A 20378-nucleotide genomic window follows, 5' to 3' on the forward strand; every position below is an offset into this window, starting at 1 on the left:
GCCCAGGAGGGGAGTAGGGAGTTTACATTAGCCTTTTCATTTCCAAATGAAGTCACATTAACCTCTTCATTCCCAAATGGAGTTACAGTAACCTTTTTAGCAGCCGAAAACCATATATTCCCTTCTCATTCTCCTGCTTTTCCCTAGCTTGTCATGCATTCTTTCTAAAAATTGGGAGTTTTTTAAAACGCCACAGGACATGGGACAAATTGTTAAAAATCAGGACTGTCCTGCCAAAAAGGGGACGTCTGGTCACCTTAGTCTAAGGCCTCATAGCCTCCTTTTCAGGGGGCCTCAACTGTTTCTTTTGCATAATTCTAAATTATTATGCCATGGAAAATTATGCCTAGCTACTCATTCATTTGTTAATGAACTGTCTTAGTTCATTAAGTAAAGAGGCATAAACTGAGTGGCTTATAAACAACAGAAACTTCTTACAGTTTTAGAGGCTGGGATATCTGACCTGAAGGCATTAGCAGATTCAGTATCTGGCAAGAGTCCTCTTCCTCATAAAGGGCACCTTCTAGCTTTGTTCTCGCGTGGTTGAATGGGCTAGCTAGCTCTCTGGGGCTTTTTTCAAGAGGTCTCACTGTGTTGCCCAGGCTGGAGTGCAGTGGAGTGGTCATAGCTTACTGGAACTTAAGACCTCTATGATCCTCCTGGCTCAGCCTCTCAAGTCACCAGGACCAGAGGCATGTGCCACCACAACTGTTTTGTTTTTTAAGGTAAAAGGTCTTGTTATATTGTCCAGGTTGGTCTGAAATTCCTGGCCCCAAGTGCTCCTCCTGCCTCAGCCTCCCAGAGTGCTGGGACTGTGTCATCACATATAGTCAGCTCCCCCAGTCCTGCTTTCTACTCCCACACTGGGGATTAGGTTTCAACATTTGAATTGGGTGAGGAACATTAAGGTTTATAGCATGAATCTTTGTGTTTCTTAGCCTTGGCACTTGTGACATTTTGGGCTGGATAAGTATGTGTTGGGACAGAGGGGACATCCTGTGCATTGTGGGGTCTTCAGCAGCACCCTCACCTCTACCCACTAGATGCCTATGACATACTCCCCTTCCCAGTTGTAACCACCAAGTGTCTCCAGACTTTGTTAAATGTCCCCTCAGGGGCAAAAATTCCCCTCATTTGAGAAACACTACTTTAAACAAATTAAGAAAGAATGTCACATATATACTTCTGAATCTGAATAACCACTGGCAGAGATGATGATTCAGAGGCCATCTGGGTCTCCTCACGAGCCCTTGTTTTTCCTATACAAAAATAAGCCTGACGGTCACAGCCCACTGTGACTCATGTTTCAGTAAGTCAAAAGGAAGGTTCTATAAAATGTATATATATAAAGCTTAAGTAGCATCAGTGGCAGTGTAAGAGGGATCAGGGATATATACAAACTAAGATAGCTAACAGGCAATTAAAATTCAAACCAGGTTTTCATGTATGAAAGGCATTAAATATCTGCCTACGATAAAATGAAAATTAGAGTCCCCTCTGCCTTTCAATCCCAAAAAGTGAATGAATTTTTTTTTTGAGACAGTCTCACTATGTCACCCTTGGTAGAGTGTCGTGGCATCACAGCTCACAGCAACTTCAAACTCTTGGGCTTCAGTGATTCTCTTGCCTCAGCCTCCAAAGTAGCTGGGACTTACAGGCGCCCACCACAACCTTTTCAGCAGCCGAAAACCGTATATTCCCTTCCCATTCTCCCGCTGTTCAGTTATTTATAACGCCCAGTTATTTCTTTTTTTGAGATGGGGTCTTGCTGGTCTTGAAGCTGTGAGCTCAGGGCAATCCACCCACCTTGGCCTCCCAGAGTGCTGAGATTACAGGTGTGTGCCACCATGCCCAGCCTGAACTTTAATGCCTTACTTATTAGGTGTTTGTTCTCTCAACACCTAAGAGTTCTGAATTGAGTGCAGTTCCTATCAGTGTTTCTTCCTGATCATACCTGAATCAGGGATATTTAGAGATGAAATTTACTTACTTGAGGTAGGGTCTTGCTCTGTCACCTGGGCTACAGTGCAGTGGAGTCATCATAGCTGACTGCAACCTCCAACTCATGGGCTCAAATGATGCTCCTGCCGCAGCCTCCAGAGTTGCTGAACCACAGGCACCACCACACCCAGATAATTTTTCTTGTTTTTTTTTAGAGACAGGATCTCGATATTTTGCTCAGGCTAGTCTCAAACTCCTGGCCTCAAGCAATCCTTCCACCTCAGCCCCTCAAGTGCTAGGGTTACAGGCAAGCACTGTCTTACCCAGCTGAAATTTATCTGTTTCACCTGTGATATATTACACTGTAGTGAATAATATGCACTCTACTAGTAATTGGATAAGACTTCCATCTAAATGCCCTTGAAACTCTTTTAAGATTCTACTGCAATTGGCAGAATGAGAGACAATTGAACATTACAGGTACATAACAATGTGCTTATAGCAAATTAGAATATCATATTTAATCCTGGAAGACTTTCTCATAGTGTATGACCTAGACATTTAAAGTGGGATTTATGTAATTGTAGTGGACTATTCCAAGATGAAGTATAAAGAAGTGTTACCACAGTTTATATGGCAGATGGTCCTATTGTGGGAAACGTAGTCAGGGACTGAAATTAATGTTACAGAAATGCTACTCCAGTTGTCTGCTGTATGACTGTACAATGGAAAGCTACAAAAATGGTTAAAAGCATCTAAAAAATAAATTCCCAACTCTGATTTTTCATTTATTAAAAAGGTTGGTTATATTTATGAATAGAAAAGCAGCATTACATTAAGTCGTCATTACACTGAGTAGTCAACTTCTTTAATATAGAAGTATATTATACTGAAGATAGAGTATACTGTTTGGCTGTTACTCAGGACAGAAAGTTTTAAAATATATACCTTTAGAAGATGCAGAAGTTTTTTTTGTTTGAGATAGTCTCTCTCTGTTGCCCTAGGCTAGAGTGCCATGGTGTTAGCCCAGCTCCCAGAAACCTGAAACTTCCGGGTTCAAGTGATCCTCCTGTCTCAGTCTCCTAAGTAGCTAGGACTACAGGTGCCTGCCACAATGCCTGGCAGCTTTTTCTATTTTTAGTAGAGACAGGGTCTCACTTTTGCTCAGGCTGGTCTTGAACTCCTGACCTCAAGCCATCTTCCTGCTTCAGCCTCTCAGAGGGCTAGGATTACAGGAGGGAGCTACCACACTCCACCCAGAAAAAGTTTTAAAATTAGTCTTAAAATATAACTGGAATTTTCCAGCACAATCAAAAGATGACCTTCATTTTTTTTTTTTTTTTTGAGACAGAGCATCACTTTGTCACCCTGGACAGAAGGCCATAGCATCATAGCTGATAGGAACCTCAAACTCCTAGGGTCAAGCAATACTGCTGCCTTAGCTTCCTGAGAAGCTGGGACTACAGGCACCCGCCACAACGTCCAGCTGGTTTTACTAATTTTAGTAGAGACGAGTTCTCTCCTGCACAGGCTGGTCTCGAACTCCTGAGCTGAAGCAATCCACCTGCCTTGGCCTCCCAGAGTGCTAGGATTACAGGCATGAGCTGCTGTGCCCAGCCTGAACTTCACTTTTGATTTCAAATTAATATTATTTTGCTAGGATCCAAACAAGAGTTTTCACCAGCACATTTTGGATAATCTTTTGCTTCTATTTGTAGATCAAACGTAATTCTGTCAATTATTACTCCAGTCATACAGGCAGATGTTCTAATGGATAATCTATTAAGGTAAATTGATGTCAGCAACTGTTATTCTGTTAAAGCTTGCATCAAACTTCAAATACTAGTTACATTTTCATAATTTTATAGGTGACATAAACATATGTGTGTTGGGTTACTGAAGTCATACTTCAGTCCCTCGGGAGAGTTCACTTATTTGCATTTCCCATATGGACTGGTATTATTATATTTGCCCATTTATAAATGACAGGAACAAAAAGCCCAAGAGATCCAACAATCGAAACCAAAAGAAAAGTCCACAGAAACATCCGATCGAGAACCTGGGCTATGAATTTCCAATCTTCAACAACCTGTTACGAAAAAAATAAAAATGCGTTAAATACTTAATTTAAAACTGTGAACATACTTTAAATATAACACACTGCGTTAAAGGCCAAATCACTTCCTGCCTCCCATTGCTGCCTTTAAACAGTAAGTGACCCTGTACTCAGGGACAGATTCTACCCTGATAGTCTATTACAAATATAGCCTCCTCAAGCTTTAAAAGACTAGAAAATTTGTTCATTTATACACCAAGTGGTTCATTTTGATAGACTGTTTAATAAAATTTAAAATACTTACACTATTTGGATATTTTATAATAAACTAAAAATATTTTTATTCTTATTATTTGTTACTTATTCTAGACTAGTACTGTTTAATTTAAGGCAGTCCATGGGGCCTGCCCAACAACAACTATTAACAAAAAAAAACCCAGCTCAGCGTCTGTAGCTCAAGCAGCTAAGGTGCCAGCCACATACAACAGAACTGGCAGGTTTGAATCCAGCCCAGGCCTGCCAGACAATGACAACTACAACCAAAAATAGCTGGGCGTTGTGGCGGGCACCTATAGTCCCAGCTACTTGGCTGAGACAAGAAAATCGCTTAAGCCCAGGAATTGGAGGTTGCTGTGAGCTGTGATGCCACAGCACTCTACCTAGGGCAACAGCTTGAGGCTCTGTATCCAAAAACAAAACAATATCTGGGTGTTGTGGCGGGCTCCTGTAGTCCCAGTTACTTGGGAGGCTGAAGCAAGAGAATTGCTTAAGCCCAAGAGTTTGAGGTTGCTGTGAGCTGTGATGCCATGGCATTATACCAAGGGCAGAATACTCTGTCTCAAAAAAAAAAAAAAAAAAAAGATTTCAGCCTAAGGTTAATTGTATGCCAAATTAAAACTAGGTTCAGAAGACCATCAGAAAGCTGTTAATCCCCCCACTCCCCACCAACCTACTTGATTTGCTTTTGGATCGCCTAAGGACCTCAGTCTATGCTTAGTCTTAGTTAAGGGTCATGCTATTTACTCTGCCACAAGTAACTAAGGTCACTTCTGAACTCAGAATCAAAGCAGATCTGCATTTGCAAATTACACACGAGTCACAGACCTCACGGACATCATTCTCCTTCATGATGTGTCGTGTAATGTAGCGAACAGAATCAAGCGCAGCTTCCAGCGTGTTTCTGGAAAATTCTGGTCCACTACCACTCTCAGTTTCCTCTTTGTGAGTGATGTACCTGTCTACATGACTTCTCATGCAGAGCAGCTTGGGAAGCTTGTGAAGAAATACCTTGCGGACCCAAGGTGCCATAGCATTGTGTGTGGAGGAAGAACGATGGTGGATGTTAATGGCAAAGACAGTTACCATAATCGATAAAGTCACAAAGATCATGGTGAACACCAGGTACTCTCCAATCAGAGGGATGACTTTTGAAGAGGATGGTATGATCTCTTCAATAACCAGAAGGAAGACAGTCAAAGAGACAAGGACTGACGTGCAGAGACAGATCTTTTCACCTTCATTTGAAGGAAGATAGAAGACGAGCACAGTTAAAAACGAGAGCCCTATACAGGGGATGATAAGGAACAGGGTATAAAAGAGAGGCAGACGCTTAATCACGAATGAGTAGGTGACATAAGGGTACCAGCAGCAGCTGTCAGTTCTGTTTCCTTTGCTCCCCGTGGCGCTCACAATTTCCCATTCTCCATTATCAAAATAATCTCTCTTGTCTACATGTTGGTCCTCTAGAATTATATCAACTTGTGAGCCATCGTAAGTCCAAGAACCAAATTTCATGGAACAGTTTTGGAGATCAAATGGGAAAAATGTGACATCTATGGTACAGGAACTTTTATAGTTTGCCGGTGGAGTCCATGTGACGGTGCCATTGTACCTGACGACTGTTTTCGTCCTGGTCCCTTCAAAACGTCCATCTGCGCTAAAATACACACACATACAATGAAGAAATTTACCCCAAATGCATTTTATAAGCCTGACATAAAAACAGGCCTACAGGCTCAGCGCCAGTGGCTCAAGCGGCTAAGACACCAGCCACATACACCTAAGGTGGCAGGTTCGAATCCAGCCCAGACCGCCAAACAACAATAATGGCTGCAACCAAAAAAAAAATAGCCGGGCGTTGTGGCGGGTGCCTGTGGTCCCAGCTACTTGGGAGGTGGAGGCAGGAGACTCGCTTGAGCCCAGGAGTTGGAGGTTGCTGTGAGCAGTGAAGCCATAGCACTCTACCCAGGGTGACAGCTTGAGGCTCTGTCTCAAAAAAAAACAGGCCTACAACTCACAGCATGAAATGATTTTAAAATTAGACTTCATGGGTGGTGCTGGCTCCATATATGGAGGGTGGAGGGTTTGAACCCAACCCTGGCCAAACTGCAACAAAAAATAGCCAGGCATTGTGACGGGCACCTGTAGTCCCAGCTACTAGGGAGGCTGAGGCAAGAGAATTGCCTAAGCCCAGGAGTTGGAGGTTGCTGTGAGCTGTGATGCCACAGCACTCTACTGAGGGCAATAAAGTAAGACTTTTGTCTCTTGAAAAAAAAAAAGGAAAACAAAAAAGATAAAATTACACTTCAGATGTAGATGCCATGACATGAGGGACCCTACTTTAGTGACCCCTTCCTTGAATATCTAACTCTACTGGAACTGAACCCCTTCTTCCATCTCTACTCCAGGACTGACGAATCTGTATTTCACAGAATCCTGAGATTCTAGTCATTATAAAGACCTCACTTTACACACCAATCAGGCTGTTTATACAGTGGGCATGCCCAGAGCCAGAATCCCTGTTCCTAGACTCCACACACAATGCCCTTCCCCTCCTCCACACTGGCCACATTCTCCCTCCATCAGAAAAGGCCATTAACACCAAGCTGGGCATGGCCCTGAAAAGCAGCTGTGCCTCTCAAACTCTCCCACCAAGTGAATTCCTAGACTGGAGAAGTCCAGCAGAAAGCCATACCGCCAACATAAGATTTTTTTGAAATACTGTTCTTTATCTTGAAATCCATGTGGCTTTTGCACACTTCGCCATAACAGTATATTCATGTTTAAGATAAAATTTTTTATCTTTTTTTTTGAGACAGAGTCTCACTTAGTTGTCCTTGGTAGAGTGCTATGGCATCACAGCTCACAGCAATCTCAAATTCTTGGGTTCAAGCGGTTCTCTTGCCTCAGCCTCCTAAGTAGCTGGGACCACAGGCGCAGGCCACAACACTTGGCTATTTTTAGAGGAGGGGTCTCACTCTGGCTCAGGCTGGTCTCGAACCTGTGAGCTCAGGCAATCCACCGGCCTCGGCCTCCCAGAGTGCTGGGATTACAGGCCTGAGCCACAGAGCCTGGCCCTAAAATTTTTTCAATTACTGAGAGTAAAATCATGTTCAAGGAAGCTGCATCACGCCACCTGACTGCCTCTGTCCATCCCTGATGTCCTGGGAAGTAAAGCTTTCAAAAGATGAAAGGCATTTTTGCACTGCACTTGCTCTTGTCCTCAGAGCAAATGCTTCTTGCAAATAAGACAATAAGACATAAATTCCCAGATTTACCCTGGAAAGGGTCTTTAAAAAATGAAAAGGGTACCCAGAATTATCCACTCCCCTGAGTTTAGAAATCATCCTCAAAACACACCTAAGTAGGATGTGCATAAAGAGGAGTTAAGAATTAATCCAACAGTCCTTCCTCATCATGGGAAAATGACAGGACAGTATTTAAACAGAAGGATACACATTTGAACATAAAATATGACTTCAACTAGCTAAAGAAACCCACCAAAAAGAAAAAAATCTGGAAGTCTGCCAAATCTGTATTCTAGCAAAGAAGAGGTGAACAGGGACGGCAGGCTGTCTTGGTGCCTACCCTGACCCTACCACGCTCAAGGTGCGTGATCTTGGGCAAGGTATAACCATGGCCCTAGGCCTCCCATTTCTTTTTTTTTTTGAGATAGAGTCTCACTGTCGCCCTCAGTAGAGTACTGTGGCATCACAGCTCACAGCAACACCCAACGCCTTAAGTGATTCTCTTGCCTCAGCCTCCCAAGTAGCTGGGACTACAGGCGCCCACCAGAATGCCCAGCTACCAATTCCCTTTTGTAATTTACATAAAGCACATAAGGCGCTTAGCACATTGCCAGGCACATAGTATGTTGACTATATGAGCTAGTAACAGTGGTTGCCCCTAAGTAATCAGATAGTGGGACTGATTATAGGTGATTTCCTCCCTACTTCCTTATGTCTTTATGTACTTCACAAATCTTCCATGAATTATGGAAATCAGAGAACACTTTTACATTCAGAACACAATGTAGGCCAGGAATAGTAGCTGACACCTGTAATCCTAGTACCCTGGGTGGCCAAGGTGGAAGGATTGCTTGAGGCCGGGAGTTCGAGACCAGCCTAAGCAAAAGCAAGACCCTTGTCTCTACAACAACTAGAGAAATTTCCCAGGCATGGTGATGCACACCTGTAGTCCCAGCTACTCAGGAGACTGGGGCAGAAGGATTACTTTAACCCAGGAGTTTGATGTCGCTGTGAGTTAGGCTGATACCACTGCACTCCAGCCAGGGTGACAAGAAGAAAGAAGATGATACACCAAAAAGGAGGAGAGAATCCACAGAATCTATTTGCTGGTTCATGAGACACAGGAATTTTTAAAGGCAAGTCATTTGATTTTATAGCTAAACAGTTTTCAAAGGGAAGAAGACTTATTAGTATCTGATAGTACTACAGGTATTTTCTTTTGATAATATAAAATGGTACTTAGAATTTAACTTACTTATCAAACAAAACGATGTCTGGTGTCCAGACAGAGTCTGAAGGGACACGGATAGCTTTAATTCCACCATAGTCATCCGGGTTCCATCTTAGTTTTACATCTATCCATTCCTTTAAAACAAAGAAATCTATCTCAATAAATAAAATGGTGATTAAATTATACTTTTTGTCATCTCTAGGAATTTTATTTATTTTTTTGAGACAGAGTCTTACTATGTCACCCTCAGTAGACTGCCATGGCATCACAGCTCACAGCAACTTCAAGCTCTTGGGCTTAAACAATTCTCTTGCCTCAGCCTCCCAAGTAGGTGGGACTATAGGCACCCACCACAACACCAAGCTATTTTTTTTGTTGTTGTGGTTGTGTCGTTTAGCAGGCCTGGGCTGGGTTCAAACCCACCAGCCTCAGTGCATGTGGCCGGTGCCATAACCACTGTGCTACAGGGATCGAACCAAATCTCTAAAAATTTTAGACATGAGAACATCTCTATTCCCAATAGAAAAAACTCACCTCTATGTCTTTCTTATGAGCAGGAGAGCATGACCCTGTCTCCTCATGCAGCTCATGTGGTGTTTCTATGGTCCTTATGAGACACAGGTGAGGACCAGAGCCCTGTGTGTGTTGGTGGCTCTGCTCAGCACCTCTCCTCTCACCAACTGGATATAGCCAGGACTTGAAGCCACAGGCATTTAATGTTCAGGTTCAGGTGAAACATTCTCTTTTCCAGATATACATATTATTACTTGATTTGACTAGACTGGCCCACACAAAGGAGAGTAGGAATTTAATGCACATTCCATATATTTAAAAACCTGTCCAACCTCCATGCAGTTACAATTCTGCAATCGTATCAAGAGTTGTCCCCCAAGAAAAGCATGCTTGCCTTTTTGGAGTTTGGGGTTAGGGAATAAGTAGTAGGTTTAAAAATTAGGAATGATAAAGAAAGAACAAACAAGCCAAAGAACTCAATAGCAATTGAGGACACATGTATGGTGGCCAAGAAGAAAAAGTTCTTTGTATAAGAAGGGCTGTGTATATGAAAATAATTCAACACATTCTTGCCCATTCCCATCTCAGAGAAGTCAAAATCCTTGCAGGGGCCTGTGAGCTGCTACTGCCTTAGCCTCCTGTTGCTTATCTGACCCCCTTTCCTGCACCCCTCCCCGTGGCTCTCTCACTTCTAGCCACACTGGCCTCCTTGCTGCTCCTCAGATATGCTAGGCACGCAGCAACCTCAGCGCTTCTGCACTTGTGGGTCCCTTTGCCTGGAACGCCCCTGCCCAGCTATCCACGAGGCTGGCGTCCTCCCCATGTCACCTTCTCAGTGCCATTTCCTCTGACCACCCTATTTCTAAGTACAGTCCCCAACATTCCTGTTCTCTTCCCCCAATGTGTTTTGCTCCCGGCTTATCAGGTACTATATACAACTAATTTCCCTCCATTAGAATGACGTTCCTTGAGGGTGGGGATTATTATCTGTTTTATTCACTGCTGTATCCCTAGTGCCCCAAACAGCGTCTGGCGCATAACAGGCACTCGGAAAACAATAGCTGAATAAATACCAGAACTTCATCTACCCTCATCTTCCTGCGTCCTGCTGCCAGTCCCCCGAGACCACACAGTCATGTCCCTTTTTTGCTACAAGCTCTGTATTAAAAATACCAGTTCCAGTCAGGTGTTGGGTACCTGTCTGAATTTTATACGTACCTGTTTCAACCAGACATTTGTTGTCATTAACTGGTTTTTCTCATCCTTTAAAAAAATGAAATAAGGTTATTTCAATGACGAAACAATAATTATTTAAATAATAATTTTCACACTTTTACACATGTACAAATATACTCCTCTGCACACAGTACTCCTGTTCTCTCCAACAATCCTATTCTCTAGAAAAGTAGGATCTGCTTTCCAGCCTAATTTCACATTGTTCCTTTCAACATACTCTGTATTTCAGATAAACGACCCTCGAGCCCACCATTGGCCTTTTTAGATGTAGCATGCATAGTCTCCTATACTTCCTCCAATGTAAGATGCAGGCTGAGATAGAAGCACAGCATCACACCAGGCGCTTAGCACTAAGGGAGAGTGAATGGCTGTCAGTGCATACAGGCTGCCATGAATTATAAGATGCACCTTAACTTCACGTTTGTTAAAACGTGAAAAAGCATGCATCGTAGAATCCACGAGATACAGTATTTCTGTGCATCCCTGAGGGACTATGTCTTGCAGTGAGAATCGGAATCTCCCTGAAGGTCTACCAAACAGAAAAGATACTGAGGTCACAGCCCCGAATGCCAACTGTATAAAGCTTTAGGGGCCTACTTTTCTAGAGAACTAGGGGTCCTTGCTACTTGTCACTTACACCTTTCTGCTGTCTCGTCTTTGTGATGCCTGTCCTTTACCAAATTCTCAAGGCCTAATTAAAGTAGCATTCCTTCCATTACATTTTACTGAAATACCATGGAGCCCACTGAAGCAGGCAAAGGTCGTCATAATCCCCAACCACAAATGTGCTATCGATATGTGTGGGATAGAAGGCTGAGCGCAGAGACCCACAGGAGTGTGAGGCAGCTGGGGAGAGAGGACCAGAGTGGAACAGCTCAGGTAACTGGAGGGTACCCTCCCCCAACGCTTCCCAACAACCAGGGACGGGCCCAGGAGAAGGGAAGAGACCAGAAGGAAACACATCCCTTATGGGCAAAGGCAGCTTTGAGAGGTCCCTCCATGGGAAGAGTGAGTCCTGGGAATACAGCAGGGCCATCTCGCTCACACTTCAGTTCCTAACAACCATTTTCCTTGGTTAAAACACTCTGGGCTATAGTTGTGTTTTACTATTCCTAACTGAGGGTAGGGGAAGGGGGAGGCAGGGTGGAAGGAGGGTAATTGGTGGGACCTCACCTATGGTGCACATCGCAAGGGTAGGTGTCAAATCTATTAAGAGTAGAGTATAAATGTCTTCACACAACAATTAACTAAGTGAGCTGAAGGCTATGTTAACCAGTTAGATGTAAGCATTCCAAATTGTATATAAAATCAGCACATTGTACCCCATAAATGCATTAATGTACACAGTTATGATTTAATAAAAAATAAAAATAAATAAAACACTAGAGCTGGGAAGGACCTAGAGATTTTATCTGTTGTAATCCCTTCATTCTGCAGATATAGAAACTGGCTCAGTGAGGCAACTTGCCTAAGGGAACACCACCAATTAGTGGTAGGAGCTTTTTGCACTCCTATTTCCTAAATCCAAACTGCAGCCCATCAGCTGTGCTGTCCCCCCTACCGTAACACACCACCCAAAGTCACCGCTGATCCCTGCGGCCTGTGAGGCAAAAGTTCTAAACAGGGGCATTTACAATTAGGCAAGTTCTCGTAAATATATTGCCCTATTCTATGATAGTTGTATGGCAGTAGGTCATCTTTGAGAATCCAATGAAAATTACAGACCCCCTCCCTAGAAAAATGTGAACACACATCAATTTTTGCTCCATAGGCTTCAATCAAGTCAATACTTCTTATGTTCAACAGTAACACAGATAAAAGAAGAATCCAGAAGTTCACACGTGACCCCAGAGATGTGGTGGCTGGCCATTACGTGAAACATGAACTCACGTAGCTCCCAAGCACCTGTAACTTGCTCAGAGCAACGGAGGATGCAAGAAAAGTGACCCTGAGTGAGGACAAATGCAGGAGGACACCGAGGAGGAGATCGCAGCTTAACGGAGAAATGTTAACTACACATTTAAGTACGCGTATAGCAGGAAAGTTTTAGGGGTAATAGTTTTATTTTAACTCTTTTATTTTATAATTTTATATTTTTTGAGACAGAGTCGCACTCTGTCACCCTGGGTAGAGAGCTGTGGCATTCCAGCGCACAGCCAACCTCAAACTCTTGGACTCAAAAATCTTGCCTCAGCCTCCCAAGTAGCTGGGACTATAGGCACCTGCCACAATGCCTGGCTAGGGTGATAGTTTTTTAAAAATAGTTTTGAAAATGAAGTCAAAACGAATAAGCCAAAACTGAGATTAAAAAGAGAAAGAGAGAGAGAGAATGAGAGAACTTGTGGGAACCAAGGCAGGGAGGTGAGAAAAACCCAAAGAAGAGCCACCGAAGGTGCTCGGGGTGGGGGGGTGGGAGACTTCAGAGATAAGAAGAACATACAAATAAAACAGCTCAGAAGCAATCCAGCAAGCTGCCTATCCTCAGGCTTCCGAGCCCTCCCCCCGACTTCCCTGACTGTGGTTCTCTCTCGCTCTCCTGATCACTGACATTTCATGTCCTGGGCTTTTCTCTGAAAAAGCAAGCTTTCCCCAACTTCTCTGTTTGGTTCGCCCCTCCTTCTACCCCTTTCTATGAAATGTTCTTCAAGGATCAGGCTCCTGTTCTCACTAAAGCTAAAAAACCATCAATTCAAAGTTTGCAAGGATCACCCCAGGCTAGCAATTCCAGACTGTCATCCCAGCTCCCTCTCTCCCCTCAGAGCCAGCCTTGACTGCCCCAGGGCCACTAAACATTTTCTATGGAATGATCACCTCAAGTCACAATGGAAACGCTCTTCACTGCCCATCCCCAAACAACTAATTTCATCTTTCACATTTCTGTTACTCTTCCATCCTAACCTCCTAGGCTTCACATGGCTGCCTTCCTCCGTATTCAGTGGTGAGTCCTGTGTGGCCTCCCAACTTGCCTCTCACACGTCTAGTCTTTTCTCACTCCTGAAAACCATCACTTACCATCTTATTGACGTGCCTAAAGCACTCCCTTTTCACCTCTGCTGCCTGTCATGCCCATTCAGCATGTACTGTATGCCAGACACGGTGCCAGGCTCGGGGACACACAAGGAGTAAAGGTGGCCCTGCTCTGAGGATGCAGCGTCGCCCCAGAGCCCCAGCCAGTGTGATGGGCACTATATTAAAGTGCCAAATGAAAAGGAGAACAGAGGGAGGCCTTAGGGAGTCTGGAAAGATTTCACAAAGGGTCTGGCAAATGAAAGTGGTCTTGAAGAATACATGGCTTGTGCCACTCAGAAAGCTCTCTGAACAGAAGAAATGTCAGAAGCAGGGCATGATGTCCTGCAAGGGTCCTCCTTACTCACAAGAGTGTAGCAGGGCCTCCAACGTTATGCTTGATCTAAACAATTCCACAAAAAAAGGCTCAGTATCATTTATGCAACTACAGGCATATTGTTCCATTTTATTAAGAAAACGTCAAACCCTACACTTCCTACAAGGCCAGCTCAAGTGCCACCTTCTCTAATAATCTCAACCATCAAGATCTGAATTCCAGGCCAGGCATGATGGCTCACACCTGTAATCCTAGCACTCTGGGAAGCCAAAGCAAGGTTGCCTAAGTAAGAGCAAGACCCCGTCTCTACAGAAAAGTCAAATACAGAAAAATCAGCCAGGCATTGTAGTGGGTACCTGTTGTCCCAGGTACTTGGGAGGCCGAGGCATGAGGATCACTTGAGCCCAAGAGTTTGAGGTTGCTATGACAATGCCACAGCACTCTACTCAGGGCAATAGAGTGAGACTCTGTCCCCCTACCCACCAAGAAAAGATCTGAATTCCCAGCTCTGGCATCACAGTTTAGTGCTACTGTGGTCTGTCTCATACCCTCAATTATTAATAGAAAGATCTTTGAGAGCAAGCCCACTTTCCTTCCTCCCTCCTCCTCTCCCTCCTTTTTCGGAAGAGCAAGGGTCTTGCTCTTTCTCAGGTTGGTCTTAAAGTCCTGAGCTCAGGCAGTCCATCTGCCTTGGCGATTACAGGCGTAAGCCACCTGCCTAGTCTTGCTTTCTACTTCCTTATTTTTATTTATATTTGCAATCTCCCCATATTGCCTAGCCAAGGGCTGAACACACAGTCCATATATATTCACTGACCTTTCTGGAAGCAATTAAGTGACATACACATCTATCAACAGATTTTTTTTAAATGTATATATCCTTCACTAACTTTTTCTTAAGGAGAAATTCAGACATTTGTATACAAATATATTCACCATTGCCAGCTATAATAAAAATTTAGACCATGCTTCTGCCAACAATAGGATAATGTTTAAATAAATCATAAATGTAATATTATGTACCCATTAAAAATTGTATTTGAAGATCATGTAATGACATAAGAAAATGTTCATCATGTAAAGAAAGGGAAAAAGAGAGATAATCAAAACCGTATCTAAAATAGTATTCCAATTCTAACATATACACAAAGAAAAAACTGGCAAGGAGCACAACCAATTACTAACTTTAGTTGTCTCCAGGTGGCAGTATAACAAGTCAATTTTCTTACACACATATATATACTGAGAAAGTCTTAAGCTGTCGCTCTGGGTAGAGTGCCGTGGCGTCATAGCTCACAGCAACCTCCAACTCAGGCTCAAGCAATCCTCTTGCCTCAAGTTTTTCTAATTTTAGTAGAGACGAGGTCTTGCTTTTGCTTAGGCTGGTCTTGAACTCGTGAGCTCAAGCAATCCACCTGCCTCAGAGGGCTAGGATTACAGGCATGAGCCACTGCACCCGGCCTACTTGTATTTTTTGTACTTTCCAAATTCTCTATAAAAGTCATGCACTGTTTCTATGATCAGAACATAAAGGTGAACTTATGTTATTTTAAAACGTGCTACATATACGCAATTACTCTGGGAACACAGCAGGGAAAAACTGATAGACATGATCAAACAAGAAGAAATAAACTAATAAAAAATTAGTATGAACTTTTTAGTTGAAATGGAAAGGATCTCTTGACAATAAAAACGAATTATCAAGGGAACTTACTCTCCTTGATGAAAGTCACACTGAAAAATCTCTGAGATGTTTTAATGATACTGAGATATTGACCTACTGAGATACTTTTTGGTCTTAAGAATCTAAAACTCTACTTTTGGACTTTTTCCCTAAACTTTTTGATCATATTTTTAACATATTTAAAGAGAAACCTCAATATAAAATGTTTTACTATCTATGAATATGTTAAAAAACAGACTACTTGTAATTACCAAATAAGATAAAACAATTTCTAAGTCATAAATATAAACACAGTGTACTATGATGTTTGTGGCATAATAATTGTTTTTCCCTGGTGAGTTCCTTTAGGAAAAGGACTGTGTCTCCTTCTCCTTTGTAATCCTTGGTGCCTAACACAGTGCTGGGCACACAACAGGCGCTCACTAAGTCTGTGGGAAATAGTATATAACAACATGCACACCTACCACATCCACTAATTGAGATATTGCAAGGCCAAACTTTATTTTTATTTTGTCATTCAGGTGCTCCACAGGACGAACCCATCTCTCGTAGTCTTGAAATAAATCCTTAAACAAACTATCTTCATGTTTTGCAGTAAAGGATGGTTCAGATAACCCTGTATAACAAATTTTTAGAAGTTAGTATATTGACCTCTCTCCCACCAAATATCTTTTTTTTTTTTTCAGACAGAGCCTCAAGCTGTCGCCCTGGGTAGAATGCCATGGCATCACGGCTCACAGCAACATCCAACTCCCGGGCTCAAGCGAGTCTCCTGCCTCCACCTCCAAGTAGCTGGGACCACAGGTGCTCGCCACAACGCCTGGCTATTTTTTGGTTGCAGCTATCATTGTTGTTTGGTGGCCTGGGCTGGATTTGAACCCGCCACCTTAGGTATATGTGGCTGGTGCCTTAGCCACTTGAACCACAGGCGCTGAGCCCCAAATATCTTATTTTAAAACAAAGTTTGGCATTATTAATAAGCTAAACAATAATTTAAGCCGTTATTGATGTAGCTTTTAATGAAATATTAATACAAGACTATCAACCAATGAATGGATTAAAAACTGTGGTATATGTACACCATGGACTACTATTCAGCCATAAGGAAAGATGGAGACTTTGCATCTTTTGTGTTTACCTGGATGGAGCTAAAACACATTCTTCTTAGTAAAGTATCACAAGAATGGAAAAGCAAGTACCCAGTGTACTCAATACTAATATGAAACCAATATATAAACAACTACAAGCCCATAGGAAAGAAAAACACAAGCATAGTCTATCGAGGGGAGGAGGAGGGAGAAGGGAGAAGGGAGACGGAAGGAGAGCAAGTGATTGGCGGGACCTCACCTAATGTGCACAATGTGAGGGTGTTCAGCACACCCCCCCCAGGTGAAGGGCTCAACTACAACTTGAACTTTACCTTAGAAATGAAAGCAGGCTCGGTACCTGTGGCTCAAGCGGCTAAGGCGCCAGCCACATACACCTAAGGTGGCGGGTTTGAATCCAGCCCGGACCCGCCAAACAACAATGACGGCAACCAAAAAATAGCAGGGCATTGTGACGGGCGCCTGTGGTCCCAGCTACTTGGGAGGTGGAGGCAGGAGACTCGCTTGAGCCCAAGAGTTGGAGGTTGCTGTGAGCAGTGAAGCCATAGCACTCTACCCAGGGGGACAACTTGAGGCTCTGTCTCAAAAAAAAAAAAGAAATGAAAGCAATGTAACCTAAATATTTGTACTTTCATATTAATGTAAATTTTTTTAAAAAGAAATATTAATACAAGTATTTTTGATCAAATAAGGGACACTCTGGCTCAGACATAATTCTTGTTTAAAACAGATTGTTCACTATGGAAGTATACTGAGTTCCTTAAGAAACACTCAGTAGTTAATACAGAATAAGTTAAATCTAAGAAATAAAGGCTTTTCAATTGCCAGGACTGGGGTGGTGCTTGTCAAGAAATTCCAAACCTAGAAAACAGATACTGGGTATCTATGGTGGTGCCTATGGCTCAGTGGGTAGGGTGCCAGCCCCATATATCAAGGTGGCAGGTTCAAACCCGGCCCTGGCCAAACTGCAACAAAAAGTAGCCAGGCAATGTGGCGAGTGCCTATAGTCCCAGCTACTGGGGAGGCTGAGACAAGAGAATGGCCTAAGCCCAGGAGTTGGAAGTTGTGAGCTGTGACGCCACGGCAGTCTACCAAGGGTGATAAAATGAGAGTCTGTCTCTAAAAAAAAGAAAAGAAAAGAGAAGAAAACAGATACACAGAAGCAAAGTTCATTTATCAGTTATAAATGCAAAATAACCATGCTTTAATTTAAATAATTTTAATACACAAATATATAAACATTGAACGAAGTATTTGGCTTTGTCATACCTCTGTCTATGACTCCTTTGTATAAAACTACTTGTAGGGAATGAGGAAGGAGGAACTCAGAGAGTGTGCGGCCCTGGAAGCCAAAAGAAGAAAATGTCCAAGAAGGACTGAGCATTGCAGCCTCGGAAGGTGCCTTGTAAGAGGCGGCCGAGACCTGGGCACTGGATGAACACCGAGGTCAGCGGTGTTTGACAAGAGCCATGTACATGGAGAGATGAAGCACGTTTATGGAAGTAGGTTTAACACAATGCAAAGGCAGGAGGCATCTCTTTCAAAAGGTTATGCTGATACATGGAATAAAAAAATGAAACAGTGGCTGGCAGAGAAGAGAGTCCGAAAAGGTTTATTTCAAAAACAGTGATCAAAGAACATGTCTTTGCCTGACTGTGAACAAGACTGGCTACATAATTCACAGGACCTGATGGAAAGTGGACGCGAGGGATTCCTTGTCCAAAAATCCAGGAAAAGGTATCATTAAATATACTGAGATAAAACTTTTTCCTGTCTTCAAAAAGAAGCTTCAAAAAGAAGCCAGCCAGCACAGATCGCTGCCACGGCTACACAACCTGCTTACCCATAATGTCACCACCTGACACAGGAACCACTAACATTGTACAGAGCCTGCTGGGAAACAGAGGCCCCAAGAGACTCGTGTGCAATTTAAATTTAAATGGACCTTTACGGACACCCTGTATAAAGAACTATTACACCCAAACTTTGGAATATTTAAAGAAAAAAGATTACAAATCAATAGCAAAAGACCCAACCCAATTTTAAAATGGGCAAGAGACTTGAAGTGGTAATTCTCCAAAGAATAGTGGCCAGTGAGTTTGTGAAAACATGCTCAGCACCTTTGGGTGTACAACCATTAGGAAAATGCCAATCAAAACCACAGTGAGCCGCCACTCACGCCCAGCAGGGTGGCCAGAACCAAGAAGACAGGGACAGCGTTAGTGAGACCTCACACTCTGCGGCAGGAACGTAAGATGGCGTAGCTGCTCAGGTAAACCATCTGGCAGGTCCATTGCCAGTTCTGGTCCAGGTCCCCGAAATTCAAAAAGGCAAAAATAAAATGCTCTTCTCCACCCTTTGCCGTGACATCACATCAAATCCCTTCCCTGAAGTATGGGCATAGAACTACCTAGCTTGAGCAGCTATCATGAAGGGTCAAAGGGTAAAGAGATGCCAGGGACCATCTAAAAGGGGCATTGGTGTTCCAAAAGTATAATTCTGGCACACTGATATCTTATTCTCAACTAAAAATCACCCTATCTTGTCCTCAATGAACTATACTACTCAAGGACATCTGAAATCAGAAAAGTTAGGTTTAATGGCATTATCAGTGAGGGAACATTTCCTTCGAGCCCTGTGATTTTAAGAACTCAGTAGGGTGCTGAGCCACATACACAGAGGCTGGCGGGTTCAGTCCAGCCCAGGCCTGCTACACAACAATGATGACTGCAACCAAAAAATAGCAGGGTGTTGTGGCAAGCACCTGTAGTCCCAGCTACTTGGGAGGCTGAGGCAGGAGAATCCCTTAAGCCCAAGAGTTTGAGGTTGCTGTGAGCTGTGATGCCACAGCACTCTACCCAGGGTGACATAATGAGACTCTATCTCAAGAAAAAACAAAACAAGACAAACAAAAAAAAAAAAAACTCATGTTCTTCTTGAGAGCCAGGAAATCTCAATGTGGAAAAGCAAGATCATATACCCAGTGCCCATTTCTTCATTTGAGCTGAAAGACAAGCTTGGTGCCTGTGACTTGATCTTATTCACAATTTTTTACCATATCTATCTTTCAACAGTGAACCAAGATCACATACTGTCTCCCACCAACTCACCTCTGTGCACAGAAGTGAGGGCACTGGCACTCACCCTTCCCCACTGCCCATGGAGCGGGTGCTCTGGCAGAATTGTTCTCAATGTACTTTTTCCTATCTACCAGATCACAAAATAATCCTAACTGAAATTCAGATCTCTTCTTCTCTAATGTGGAGTTCTCAGTGATAAAAGTACAATGCTACAGGCACACCTGCATATGCATCTCACACACGTCAAAAGGCACATCTTACGTTAGCAGTTTCGTCTAACCACAAGCAAAATACCAGAACGGGCACAGGGCATTAGCATCTAACAATGCCATAAATTAATAATGAAACAATTCTGTTAAGTCTCTTCTGCTTTCTCTTTAAGCAGAATCATGTATGCCTGGTTTCACAAGCCTCTTATCAAGAGCATGCCTTAAAACCATTTTTGCTACAGAGAATACATTCTGAATGAAGTAACTGGGCTCTTTTTCTCTTCTCTGCCTTTAGCAACAAAATGCAACAATTTCATATCAAGTGTTACAGTTACTGTAGGAAAAAAATAGTTTACCAGAGGAGCTACTGTCCTTTGTTTGGAAACCACACAAATGCTATTTAGTAATGCTTTACTTGACAAAGTCTCCAAATAAAATAACTCTTGAAGTAA

The 20378-nt window shown here is 42.9% G+C and overlaps 1 protein-coding gene across 1 annotated transcript in view; it reads right to left on the bottom strand.

The window, feature by feature from the left end:
• Positions 1 to 3599: 3599 nt before the first annotated feature.
• Positions 3600 to 20378, bottom strand: part of CHRNA5 (cholinergic receptor nicotinic alpha 5 subunit) — a 30663-nt gene continuing 13884 nt past the window's right edge. Inside the window, exons 2-6 of the mRNA XM_003784552.1 lie at positions 15996 to 16147; positions 10487 to 10531; positions 8780 to 8889; positions 5102 to 5933; positions 3600 to 4030 (exon numbers count right to left, since the gene is read on the bottom strand). Coding sequence (XP_003784600.1) covers positions 3869 to 4030; positions 5102 to 5933; positions 8780 to 8889; positions 10487 to 10531; positions 15996 to 16147 — 1301 coding nt within the window. The 3' untranslated portion in view covers positions 3600 to 3868. The remainder of the gene's footprint in view (positions 4031 to 5101; positions 5934 to 8779; positions 8890 to 10486; positions 10532 to 15995; positions 16148 to 20378) is intronic.

The sequence above is a fragment of the Otolemur garnettii genome, unplaced genomic scaffold (assembly GCF_000181295.1).
Source record: "Otolemur garnettii isolate 467f Iridium unplaced genomic scaffold, OtoGar3 scaffold00011, whole genome shotgun sequence".
Lineage (NCBI taxonomy): Eukaryota > Metazoa > Chordata > Mammalia > Primates > Galagidae > Otolemur > Otolemur garnettii.